The sequence below is a fragment of the Pieris rapae genome, chromosome 3 (genome assembly GCF_905147795.1).
Source record: "Pieris rapae chromosome 3, ilPieRapa1.1, whole genome shotgun sequence".
Taxonomy (NCBI): Eukaryota; Metazoa; Arthropoda; class Insecta; order Lepidoptera; family Pieridae; genus Pieris; species Pieris rapae.
Genome location: NC_059511.1, coordinates 3,419,985 through 3,433,814, shown reverse-complemented (window position 1 = coordinate 3,433,814; position 13,830 = coordinate 3,419,985). Strand labels below are relative to the sequence as shown.

At 30.1% G+C, this 13,830-nt stretch overlaps 2 protein-coding genes across 5 annotated transcripts in view; one reads left to right on the top strand and one right to left on the bottom strand.

Annotated features, from left to right (window-relative positions):
- Positions 1-4,543: 4,543 nt before the first annotated feature.
- On the bottom strand, positions 4,544-8,088 carry LOC110996577 (mitochondrial fission process protein 1). Its single transcript, XM_022264327.2, has 4 exons — positions 7,886-8,088; positions 7,495-7,622; positions 6,834-6,931; positions 4,544-5,680 (listed from the first exon to the last, which is right to left on the bottom strand). The coding sequence occupies exons 1-4, from the start codon at positions 7,935-7,937 to the stop codon at positions 5,506-5,508; spliced, it is 453 nt and encodes a 150-aa protein (XP_022120019.1). The 5' UTR covers positions 7,938-8,088; the 3' UTR covers positions 4,544-5,505.
- Positions 7,534-13,830, top strand: part of LOC110996576 (prestin) — a 27,509-nt gene continuing 21,212 nt past the window's right edge. For 3 of the 4 annotated variants that reach the window (XM_022264320.2, XM_022264323.2, XM_022264321.2), the window contains exon 1: positions 8,851-9,028. Coding sequence is in view for 1 of the 4 variants with exons in the window: in XM_022264325.2 (XP_022120017.2) it covers positions 7,631-7,671 (41 nt within the window). In the remaining 3 variants the exon portion in view is untranslated. Of the gene's footprint in view, positions 7,672-8,850; positions 9,029-13,830 lie in introns of those variants that run through there. The other variant, XM_022264325.2, reaches the window with a different exon arrangement.

Here is a 13,830-nt window from a genome sequence, read left to right as displayed (position 1 = left end):
TCTTTAAATCAAATCCAAATTATGTTGTAAGCATAAGGTATTCTGTCGAGTTTATTAACACTCTATGAACTATTATCAAACTATAATTATTATTTTTTTCTGTTTTAAACGTAATTAAAATAGAAAAAAAGTAATTAATAAAAAAAAGGATCCTATCAGTCGTTGAAATGACATGTTTGATAAACACTTAAATTGCCAAATACTTATTATATTTACCCAGTTTAGCATTATATTTTTCATTCAATTTTATAAATGATACAATAGAACAATACGAAATTAATTAAGCAAATAGCACTATAAAAGATTACAATTAAATAAGTGATGCTCTGGGATTTTGAGGTATTAATGTCAGATAATGTGGCCTTTACCGAGATTCATAAGATTAAATCATCAAGAACAAATTATTTTATGAATTACGTTAATTATTTCTTTCAATATATATTTTTAAGATATACAAACTTTTTTTCAATTCTAAATTCTAAATTTTATTTTCCTATTGAGTAAATTTATATTTATTATTTTATTTTTATTAAATTACTCATTAAGAAAATAAGAAAATGTCGTCACTTTAAGAAAATACTTCGATTAGTGTCTGTATTCCTAGTAACGGTATTAATATACTTCTTTGAGGAATAGAAACCGTTAGGTACGTAAAAAAATATACTCGCTTTTATATTCGTAAAAACAAGTAGTACACAACTAAGCAAAAGATAATATATTCTAATTACCGATTTGTTCCGGCAATTAAAAAAAAATTGGAACAATAACCTAATTATATCTAAGGGTCTACAAATTAACAAATATATACAATAATTATTGACAAAAGAAAAAATCAGCACAATACAACACAATTATTGTAATATATGTAGCGGTAGTCTCTCCAAACATGTGATTTCTAAGGTATCCAAGGTGACGTCTATATTTGTTAAAGAAAATTTTAAAATGTATTCATCGGAAAAATATTAATTGTTAAGTTTATAAACTTGAATTAATTTATGCTTGAGTGGTCTCTATAACTGGTCTTTTACCTGTTGAAAGTTTACTGCTACTAAATGCTTAGTATGATTATGTAATAAAACCCCATTCTCTAAGTGTTATACGCAATTAATAAGGATCTACCTCTATTTACCGCGCACCACCACCGTGGAACCAGCTGCCCGCTGAAGTATTTCCGAACCAATTCGACTTAGGGTCCTTCAAAAAAAGAGCGTAAAAAAACTTAAAAGGCCGGCAACGCACTCGCGAGCCCTTTAGCATCGAGTGTCCATGGGCGGCGGTATCACTTAACATCAGGTGAGCCCCCTGCCCGTTTGCCCCCTGTTCTATAAAAAAAAATTATAAATTTGACTAAATAAACGTCTACATAAAATATTTAAGAATTTACAGATAATGTTTGCAGCGCTTCTATTAGGGCCTAGTACGTAAAACTGAGCTCCTAATCTAAAAACAAGGTTAAATAATTTATCGAAATCGGATACAATTCATTTTTATTTTTTGTTATTCTGTATATAGTCTCCCAATTTTTTATAAGCACCAAGATAAAATACGACCTCAGATATGTTAATTTGTTTTCTAAAAGTATATCACGCAAACGTTTAATACTTTGTCAAACTCAATGTGCGTCAACTGATGTCATATGTGATGACTCTTCTTCAATACGAAACATTCGGAAGATCGTTCCACAATTGCCTTGAATATTAATAACCTACATGTGATTGTAATAAATTAATCAAATGTCATTCATTAGTTTCGTAAGACTCAACTGTAGGCTGTCACAGTGTGCATAGTCGCCAGGATTTGCTGGATGTTCTAGTTGGCACAATGAGTTCTTTATGCTATATGATTTTAGCATCAAAAAATAGAAAAAATCGATTCCCGGGGAGTTTTTGATATTTTCGCATAGAGAGCAAATTGAGTACAGGAAAAATCAAGCAAGTCCAGGGTCAGAAGATCCCAAAATATTTCAACGGCCTGCCTAAACGTTGACCCTTACTATAGATATTAGAGTAGATCATTCCATTTTTGATTTGTGGCAGAAAAATCATCTGATTTATTTGGAACAACCAACACAATGATGAATAGTCTAGTTTTTTATATTTCCTTAATATCGAAAATATACGAAACATTGGATCTTTCGTTTTCTACCTTGCCCTAATCGCGGACCGCATGCCACATTGATCACTGCGCAACCTCCTCTTAATGAAGTTTAAAGGGTTAAATTGTTTGACTGAGTATTTAAAAGTATTTTAACTCTATACCCCTGCAATCCCGGCATATGTTATTTACTGGTAGCGATAATCGATTGAATATGTATTCAAAAGTATCTCAACTTTTCACAAGTATTGCCATTGCTATTGCGAATGATCAATCCTTTAGAGATATGACCTATCCATATCCTTACCTATAGGTAATGTAGCCCTTTAACTCATACACCGCCACAACTCCGGCTACCTAGGCTGCGGACCGAGAGCAAACGACGAAAAACATAATCGTAGAAAAAAATATTTAATAATAATTAAAATGATACTGCGCCAGAAGCAACGGTAAATTCTATAAAATTAAGTAGGTATGTTGACTGACTTGATAGTTGATACCATTATCATTTTCAGTAAATAATGCAAATGTGTTGTTATCTTGGAAATGTAGGTTCTTCATTCTATTTGTGTTCAATTAAATGCGTAAAAACCGTAAGCTGTTTAAAACAATTGAATTCGAGTCTGAAGGAGTATTCAAAATAAACTTATAAATAATTTCTACTAATAGGCTGTCATCTATTGTATTGTATTGAGATGAAGATTAGACGTATTAATATGTTAATATCTCTACGTTCACGTATTGGGTATCATAAGTCCGCCACCAATAACGATGCGTGAATGATGACAATAAATTACCCAAATCTATAATGCTTTTGTTCAAAAATATTAAATTCGTACTAACTACTAACTGACGTGAGACTGATCTTGATTTAGATTTTCGTAATTGATGTGCAATTTTTACTTTTAGTTTTTCAGGGATCCAGTATCAGTTTAGTTTATTTTTTTTGTTCCTGTTTAGTTTCTTCTTAATAAATTTATGTAATATGTATTTTTGCACCTCTTACCTACCATATGTAATTTAATACATTTTTTTCCCTTCACTCACAGTGAAGTGGGATCACACACACAATCGTTGGGATTGATTTGTTCAAACATTTATGATTCCTTTGCCTTACAAACAAATTGTATAACTCAAAAAAAAGAGTGGCGGAGTAGAATAGAGTAGTCAGTTCTTCTTGCCCTCTATACTAGTGAACTTCTAGTAAATGTACATTTTGAATTCATTTAACATTACAGTGAAATAACCTATATTTTCAGAATAATCTATATTGCTACATTTCTTCAGGCGTTAATTTATTTGTCAATTATAATATGCAACTATGAACTAGCAAACATCTTTAGCCACCACATAAATTTATTTTTTATAGAGGGTATCTTTCTTTGCTGTTAAAACTATCAATCGTAAAATCTATGTTTAAATTTTTAAGGCAAAATGCCCTTATAGCCTGGGAGAGTATTTAGACCATAAGTTTTGGAAACAAATAAAAATAACTATTGTTATAACATTATGATAATTATGTAACATGACATTAACATGATATTTTTGTATGACTGACTGTGCTGTTTTTATGATTAATCAAATTAATTAAATAAATAAAATCTAAATGGTCCTCTTGCTTTGCTAATCGACCATTAATTATTATTATTATTATTAGCAGTTACTTAAGAAAATAAAGAATGTCATTTTGTCACTTATATTTTTATTAACATCAACAATGGAATATTTTTTACATGCATTTTTCGTATAAAATAATTATTAGATAATATATACATGGCACATTTAATTTGTATTGATTCTAAACTTTAATATTTTAACAACAAACGATATAAAACACAGATTTAAATAAAGTCTCAATTTAAGGAACATATCCCAGTAATTAAATAATAATTTTCTTAAAACCCCGAAAATCCTTAACAATATATAATAACTCAATTCGAACGCACTAAAATTATCATAACTATTACATTAATGTCACAGCCTAGAGTCTAAACCAAGCAACAATAAAATTATACTAAAAACATAAACACTATTACTAATATGCACATATAACAAGTCCAATAGTTATAAACAAATAAAGTATAAAATATTAAATTATTTAACTATAGCAAATAAATAATTTCAAAAGGCACCCAACCCAACCAACCACAAAAAGATATTTTAAAAAGATTTTTAAATAACAAACGTAAAGACAAAGTGTACGCATCGTCAAAATGTTTTTGTGAGGTGTTATAATAATCTGTAAATAAATTAAGCCCAATTATTAAGGAGTCCTTAGGAACAATTAAAATCAGTCTGTTATACTAAATTTCCAACAAAATAATATGTGTAGACAGAACGCTTATTAAAAGTAAAAAGATATGCATGAAAAAATACATAAATATTGAAATATACATAGAAAAATACATAGATATGCGGCCAATAGATTAGGGACTTTTTTGTATGAATGTAAACTGTAGATTTTAGACACATTTTGCATTTGTACTATAAGAGTAAATTTGATTGCATTACTTTGAAATTAATGAAAACGAACTATACGAACAATATTCCTCACTAAACGCCTCTTGTATAACTCTAGTGGCGCGGCGTTGCGGCAGATTCAGGCAACATTATTGTTTGGTTTAACGCAATAATAATTTCTTGTTGCGTAAACATACAGTGACATACAAATCATATGGTTATTTTTTTGAGAGTAAAGACTTCGAGTTGCCGCCGCTAACCAACAGATGGCGTTGCCGTGACTACGACACTACGTTACAAGGGGCGTATACAATCATCGGAACAAAGCGGTTTTTATTAAAATCAGTTCAAACAGTATAAAAATAAATCTAACGTGTCAGCGTTAATTTGGTCATATGACAAATAGTGAATCGCTCACTAACAACGCTAATTATATTTGTTTGTTACTCAACATGTGATACTCAATGGAATATTTTTTTTCATTTAAAATTACACTATATATCATTTTCAATTATTAAAGATTTTGAAGTATGTGTATACTAAAGTAACTATATATAATTACAAAACATAATTTGTGAATATGATCCAAAAATACAAAAAAGGCACTTAAAACACAATTGCACACTAAAGAAATTTTCATCTACAGCAAATTTTATTTAACCATTTTCATACCTCTTGCGTAAGCCATATGTCAGAGCTAAAACCTAGCGAATTTTCACAATTCTTTAAACGACTTTTCTCTATTTAGTTATACGCAATCCACATTTGTAACGATATTAAACAACGATAATTGACAAATTATGTGCGCTGTATTGCAAACAAAATGCAGAAAATACAGGATATTGTATACCCGCAATGATACTAATGTTTTAAATTACTAGAATTTCCAATTTAAATTTAAATTTAAAGCATTCACTTTTTAACAGTTAAAAAATTAAAAGTAAAACTTTTTCAATGGATCCATCGTCTGTAAGTGAGATTCATGAGTAGCGTCACACCATTGTCAATTGGATGTACAATAAAAGGTATTGAGGCCAGACCAACGGCTACTGTGACCAAACTTCTTGGAGTTGGTGGTAGGCGCTTAGCATTCTTCTGTAAATAATTGTTGGTGTATGCACAAATCCTGAAAATTAACAATTAACATTAAACTTAATAACATTATACAATTACATATAATCATATATATTTTAGTTAAAAATTAGAAGGAATCTCAAAAATAAATCGCACACTTGAAGCCAAAATGAGCCCTTAAGTTCCACGCAATTTATGAATTGTAATTTAACTTTCTCGTTTCCGTTAATTTCTAAATAGGTCGACTACGCTATATTGGAGTGTCACTTAGGTTTAAGAACCTTTGAATCAGCCAAGTTAGTTACATAAATAAATATCTCAAAAACATCATAATATGTAATATTCAGGGTAAAAAATAAATAAAAAAATAAATAAAATCTTTCACATAAAGTCACATTTCATATATCTAACTGAAATATGGGGGGTACAGCATGCAAAATCAAATTTCTAAGTTACAAACACAACAAAATAAATTAATAGCATTATTTAGATACAATTTTTTAACTTGATATTCGGTAACTTGATTTGCCAGCATCGATCCCATAAACTATTTAGCTTTTAAAGCTCTTCACACACGGGTTTATTTAACTCACTGATAAACGAACTCTTTGCATCGAACTATTTTGTTTATAACTTCTTACAATTTAAAACAGGATATGTATAAATTTAAAAAGCTAAAATAGTTTATCGGTTCAGAATTAATAAATGGCATAAATAACTGTGATAGTAGTAGTACAGCTTAATATTATATAGATAGACATAAATAATGAAATTAGAAACAATCTCACACGAACTATTTATCAGGGCTCGTATATTTGAACAACCACCGCCACCAAAGTTATCTACAGCAAAGTACAATACATATATTGACATTATGATAAAAGCCAGTTCAACATTTAATCAAATATATATGAATAATTAGCATTTTTAAATTGCGCAAATTTATTTCATTTCTTCCACAACCATTCATAGATATTTAATATACAACTATACCAAGTTACGTACGATAGTTTAGAAAAGAAAAAACTTAAAAAGAAAATTTAAAATGGTTGATCCACTTTTTGCTACTGCAACACTGGGATACTTCCCAAGGGATCAACTATTTTTGTTCGCCTTAATTTATGCAACTATTTATTGATCAACCTACAGTGATAATGTTTTTATAAATAAAAAAGCAACTGTTCAATTCACTTCAGAAGCCTAACCTGTTAATTGTAAAGCCTGGAATAACTACTGAAGCCAAAGTCTGCCAAATCAGAGCATCACCTGTTTCAATTAGCACCTTCTTTGGCCTACCATCATTCTGAAAGACCACACACTATAATAACTATTTGATTTACTACTACTCAAAAAAAAAAGTTAATTTAATGTTTAACTATAAGTACATATAAGAACTATTTTAATTCTATTTTTAAGTTTAACCATACTTAGGTTAGAAAGAGGAAATATTTCTTATTGTAGTTAATAATACACTCAAAAAACAACAAGCAATTCTAATTTTGCATGATTAAAATACCTCATTATCTCTGTACTTATGTATATTATATAGACTATTTTTATTTGAAAAGTATTTAAAAGATAAATGGCCACTTTTGGTAAGCAATTTTGCCTATTTAAGGTTACAATACTGTACAATAAAGTACAGTTATGTAACCTTAAATAGGCACTAAACCAAATAGGTATTAAAACAAAGTTTCAAATAATGTTTTCTTACCAGGATTGTAACAGATATTCTATTAGTGCCTCTAACACCAAAACTTGAAAATTCTAAGTTAGAAAATAAAACTAATTATTTAATTTTAATAAAATGTCTGTTGTTAGTGGTTTTCACTCATCAACTAAAATTTAAAAATGATTTTGCCATACCTGATACATCTTCCATCCTTTATCCGCAGTGTCAGCAAAGGCGTAGGCAAATGCAACAGCATAGCTAGCCCTTACAACTTTGACGGGTACAAGTGACCGAAACGATTCACCGACTTCATTGGCATACCCTGCACACATGGATCTTTTCAGTGACCAATACATTAGCAAAGATGAGGGGTAAGTTTAAATTTAATTGTCTTTTCTTCTTACTATGACTATTATGGATGTTTTTATTTTTGACAAATAATAAAATAACTAAAAATTAAATTAACTAAAGTTAGGTGAATATATATATATATACTATTGCAAATTATATTAAGATAAAAATATCTGTACACAACTCTTTAATAGTTCCCAAAGTCAAAAAAGTATGACTACATTTACGACATACCTAAGTATCGAACCCATGTATCACGAAATAAATCCACTTCACAACTAGACATTGTGAAGCTAAAGTTACACACTCATCACCAGTACATCTGTATTCTGTAAATTTTTTGGCTACCTTAAAGATGTTTTTTTTAATATTTACGAATGTTAGATAACACAGGAAGCAGAAAGTTACATCGAAAATATAAAACACATTAAATTTGAATTAACAACATTTCCAAATATGAATAATTCTATTGTAGCATTTAATTTACCTTATAGAAAATTACAGTTACCTTCCGGTAAATTTATTTAAAACGATTCCGCAAAATATTTGCAACATCAACTTAAAAGACGTCCATCAGCTTTGATAGAATGAAAACGACTGACAAATGACAACTGACCAACTGAGTAGTGAGTACTGACAGTTGCTAGTTGTCTTCCTAAATATCAATATTAAATGCGATTGGTCACGTGTCATTAGCGGAATTGTGATTGACACAGAAGGCGCCATTAAAAATAAAATGAATAAATGCGATTGGTCACATTTCTAACGCCCTTGACAATAATAAATTGCAGTTGCCACTTAATGGCCGTTATCATATTATTGCAAAAAGGTCCGATCGTATTCATCGACTACACTTTTTATGTATTCATGATATGAAACAAATATATATTGATTTAACTAAAACAGTGTCATTGAATTGTATAAATAATTTTTTTATCACTACTTAGCTCGAGTATACAGTTTTTTTTATTAACATTTTTAATACAACGATACAAATTTAAATACTGTATGTACATGTAATGAGCTATTATCGTTTTATATATTAAAGTGAGGTATTGTATACATATTAATTTTTAATGAATATACGGGAGTTTAAATAAATTTGAGTTGGCAGTCCTTTGATCAGCTGTTTGTCTAACCTTTTGCGTCAAAATGACGGATTGATTAGTAAAACGTCAAAACATGTCAAAAGCATAATCATCAGTTCTCGAACTATGCTTGAGGTTGATATACCGCTATGTTTTTAAAATATGTTTTTATAAAATAAATTATTTAAATTATTCACACGTACTGAATCTTTTGTAATAACAAGTAAATTATATTGAAATCCCTAAGTCAAGTCGTGATAGCCGAAGACCAGTGTGCACTAAAAATAACGTAAGTTGTGTCGATAATTTGTAGAACATTACCTACTATTAAAAATAAAATTTCTTACAAAAAGACAAATGTAGGTACTTACAAAAACCTTCACTGTCAATTTATCCATAACATTAATTTAATGAATTTTTATTGCAACACGATTACGTACGTGTAATTTATTGATTCGAGCCAAGATTTACTTGGTGTTTATTTTAGATGGGTATTTATTACGTATTCTTAAAGTGAATGAACAGAAATGTGACGCTAAATAATTATACGTTTCATGCGTTTTTGAGAGTAACATTAGAATATCTCATGTCTTCGTAACTTATTTTTAAAATACACAGCAACCACCACTAATATTCGTCAAAAATAGGCGTATTATTTTACAAAAATATAATTTACCTATTCGCATAATACATTATGTACGTAACTAATATAGTTTCCAATAATCTATTGTAAACACGTTTATTTGATTTGTCGAAAGCGTCAGCAATACATATAATTGTATTTAAAATTTCGTATGCACGCATATTTTCGGTATGTTACCAGTAATATGCCGACGTAATGTATTGACTATTGAGGTGTTATAATATATTTTTAAGACTAGTTTCAAACTTCCCATCGTCCCATGACACAAAAGGCCTTCGGGATTTTTTTGCACAACAGAACTTTAGTTTTTTGTTGTGCACCCAAATCTCATTTGAGTACTGATTTTTGTTATGGCCCGACAAATTTTAAAGTTTTGTTTGCGGTAAACCTTTTCTGTTACCTAAAAAATTACAATATATTGTTCGACAAAAACTTTATTACAGACAATGGATGCACATAATTACAAATATTATAGTATTGAATTATCAAAATCCAAAATGACGTCTTTTTTGATAATTGAAGTAGATAGTAACTGGGAGCCAGTTAGTACGTAGCAGAAAATCAGACCTACGCTTCATAAATTCGCCAGATAACGAGAGCAAATATGGTCACTGCTATCTCTTCCATTATGGACTATTCAATAGAAACATACGCTTTATGTATGTATCAAACCAGCAGAAATTTGCGACTTGGTCTGAGCAGAATTCACGTTCCGTGGTTTGGTGTAAATTGATATTATAAAGCATTGTATTTCTTTTTACTTTCTTTCCTTTTCGTATTGTGATGAATCAATGATTTATCCAGAGATAAAGTATATTTACGTAAATACTTTGACTGAATTTAATGCTAGAAATTGTGATTTCATCAGTTTTTGTTTTATAATAATTTAAGTTCATCGTCCTCTGATACTGACTACTCTTTCAAGGGACAATTACCCCGAGATCCCAGGGATTTCCCATGATCACATTAACAAACTTCGGAATAAACAAATACAGAAGTTGATTATTGAGTACAGAATGACTCGACGCATTTTTTATGGGCATAATATTGAAAATCAATGTTTTTTTAAGTAATGATAAAAATATTTTGCTTATTAATAAATAGTTCGTTATGCATTGTAAATTTTATTACAGCGAATAAAAAAATATGTTACGACGACATTAGCAGTTAGGCAATACTTTCACAATTTTAAAATATATTTTAGAATATGTTCTCGATTATATATTAAATATGGACAAGAATATGTCCGTATGTCCGTATATACGTATGTACGTACGTAACTTATTGCCTTCAATTAAGTTACTTAAACAGTTACCTTAAGGAAAATGTAAAGTGGAATAACACTGCAATGATTCGTCCTTCGAAATTGAAGAAATAATTTTTTTAATTATTTCTAGCAAAAATTTATCTCATAACTTATATTTTTACATATGTATGTTTGAAACGATAATTGCATAGTCCGTTTGTATCTCAAAAAAACTAACGATAGATCGCTCACACAACTTGCGGATCTTCTTGAGAATCAAGCAAAAACCTACGTGCTAATGAACTAAATAATCACGGCGTTGAATTTATTCTTAAAAGTGCGACGTAATGATCTTATATTCAAATAAATGATTGCTTACTTAGCCAATATAGGTACTTGCGTACATGGGTATTCGCGGAAACGTGACAAATCGATATACTAATGAATGATGATGAATAGATCTAGTGTGATGTTAAGCTATTTAACTTATAAGAAATGCCAAGGAAGGAAATTCTTGAAATACTTACGTACAACTCTTCACTCATTTAAAGTTTAATTTTAAGTAGTGTTCGTCTACTGGCCAAGGTGATCCTAAGGTCGTGGTTTGAACGCCGGCTATTTTTTAGATTCGTATCGTATAATCAGATTCTTGCCATACTTAGCTCCCAAGATTTGACTCTGAGGTAAATTGACGAAAACTGATACAAAAGTAGAAATATATCACATTGGGGGATTGCGAGACTGTAATAGTAGATTCCGGAATAATTTAAAATATTATAATTATGAAAGATAATTGCACAGTCCATCAAAGATTATAAATTCACGTGATAATATAAATCAAATGAACTTAAAATGAATTGATGTATAGGCCAATTGATACGCCAGCCAGTTATATCAATCCTGCATCATGATGTCAAGCAAAATGCGTCGCCTTTTTGTCATGTGATTGCTAGCGATTCGTGTGATAAATAAAGGAAAGTTATTTATAAACTGCGGCTCTGGCTTTATGCATTTCTGGACTGTGTTCAATGTAGCTAATGTTTAAAAACGATTCCCAGATATGGGTAATGCAATCTTAGAAGAAAAGTCCTTAGCTTTTGATAAGTTTTAGGACATATAATACTAGCTTAAAACCTATAATATTGTAATACGTTTATATGTAAATTAATGTATATGCTGCAGCCAACCAGCTAATTTAGCCGTTCCATTAACAACCTAGGCTTTAAGGTAAACATCGTTTAACTAACGGCCTTAAAGATCAGCCAGTTATTTAAGCAGCTAGGCAGATGACTTGTATCAATGACGTTTTATTACTTGCCTAGCCTGTTGACTGTTAATTTAAATGTAGTTCCACCTTCTGCCAATCTCAAACTCGACAGGAAACTCTTCAAACTGTCAATATGGCGTCGGCAAACCACAACTTCGATGGTGTTTTCCAAAGTTCAATCATTTTTGATTTTGTTTGTTTTTGTTTTTATTTGTTTTCAACAAGAACGATAGAAAATTGTAGTGTACAATAATAATGTGATTTAACCTGTGACTGGCTCAAGCAATTTAATTTTGAAAGAAATATTTTCTGGGTTTCATCTCTTTTATTTCTGCTGCATGATCACTCTATCGTACGAATGCCAGGCATCAGCCAGCCAGTTTATTACATATTGTTGCGAACACTACGGCTGCATATCTTTCAGGCCCTTAGTTAAACGGCGATGTTTAATTAAAAGGCTAGGTTGTTAATTGAACGGCTAATTAAGCTAGTTGGCTGCGGCGTACACAAGGATTTACTCCGCGACAGCATTGACTATATAGAGTATTTGATAAATTTTATAAAGGATTTCAGTTTTTTAAAGATGGTACTTTTTATTTTTAATTACCACCTCTGTTAATTTATAATCTATTTTCATTGGTAAAGGTGAATGGTAAATACATAAACTACACACACAAAACACTTTACTATTGCTACACAGTTCTGCAAACGTTAGGTGTTAATATTTATATACCAAATATTAATGAACTTTATTGTATTATATCAAGTCGCATTTTTTGCATTTAAGTTGAACAAATCTTAACTTAGTATTTAATTTCTCAATTCTATAACATAAATTTTAAATACTTTTTTGAAATCCTCATTGATTGTTTCCCAAATAAGGTATACTTCAATGATGGGCTGGGTGAGTTCCGTCAACATGTCAAAGATATCAAAAGTAGGTACAAAGATCGTAGGGATGATACTACGTAGGTGGAGTATTGTTGGATAGAGATAATGCGAAAACTTTTAAAAGAAAACACTCAAAACATGGCTGTTATTAAAAAAAATATATTTTTATTAATCTTTCTGTTGAAATTGAAGTTATATTAATAAAACTTATTAAAAAAATTTTAAGTGATTTTCTTCTTTCATAAAAAACTATATCATGTAAATTACCAAATTTGACATGGTGTCCGGTAGGTATGGACAATATTACTACTGTTTTATAATACTTTTAAAATATTTATGAGAAATGATAACAGTTTTTTAAATAAATAATTTCGCTGAACTGTGTGTAATGATCGAAATTACTAAACAATCAATGCTAAAAAATGTAATCTGCTTCGCAAGTTTTTTAGTTTGGATATTCTGGTTAGGATACTATCAACGTGAACGTATTTTTAAATTATAAATCAAGGACTTGAAAGTCGCTTACGATTTTACAAATACCTACATATACATTTTCCATTGAAAAGGTTATCATGAATGAATAATAATAATGCCTTTACATTTTCCTGTTACTTTGTTTTACCATAACCAGTGTACTTTGCGATGAGGTGTTAACAAGAAGTTGGATTAAGTTATTTTATTTACATGCAATTGTTAGTTATGTTAATAATTAAATTTGCATCCTAAATTTAACTATGTTAGTTTTTCTTTAACCCTATTTTTAAACTATTATTCTTCTTTCTGTAAGATCTCCTCTGTAGGTGAGTCTAGCCTCGATTGGGCTACTTGAATCCAGTCTTCTCAGATAGCCACAGGGCTACCTCTCTTTCTTTTTCCCTGTGGACCCGCCCATGTGGTCTCCGTTTTCGTCCATCTCTGGTCATGCAGCCGCGCCACTTTTCCGGCCCACCTCCCGTTAGTCCACCCTTTAGTGACTGAGCGTGTTCTAATCCATCTCTTATTATATTTCTAATTTTTGTGTGCCTTATTTTTCAATCGTTAATA

Excerpts from the sequence above, each read along its gene's own strand:
- LOC110996577 (XM_022264327.2), bottom strand. The coding sequence starts at position 7,937 with ATGTCTAGTTGTGAAGTGGATTTATTTCGTGATACATGGGTTCGATAC. Across the intron at positions 6,932-7,494 it reads AAGGATGGAAGATGTATCAG|AATGATGGTAGGCCAAAGAA; the intron begins GTATGGCAAAAT and ends GTGGTCTTTCAG. Across the intron at positions 5,681-6,833 it reads CCAGGCTTTACAATTAACAG|GATTTGTGCATACACCAACA; the intron begins GTTAGGCTTCTG and ends GTTAATTTTCAG.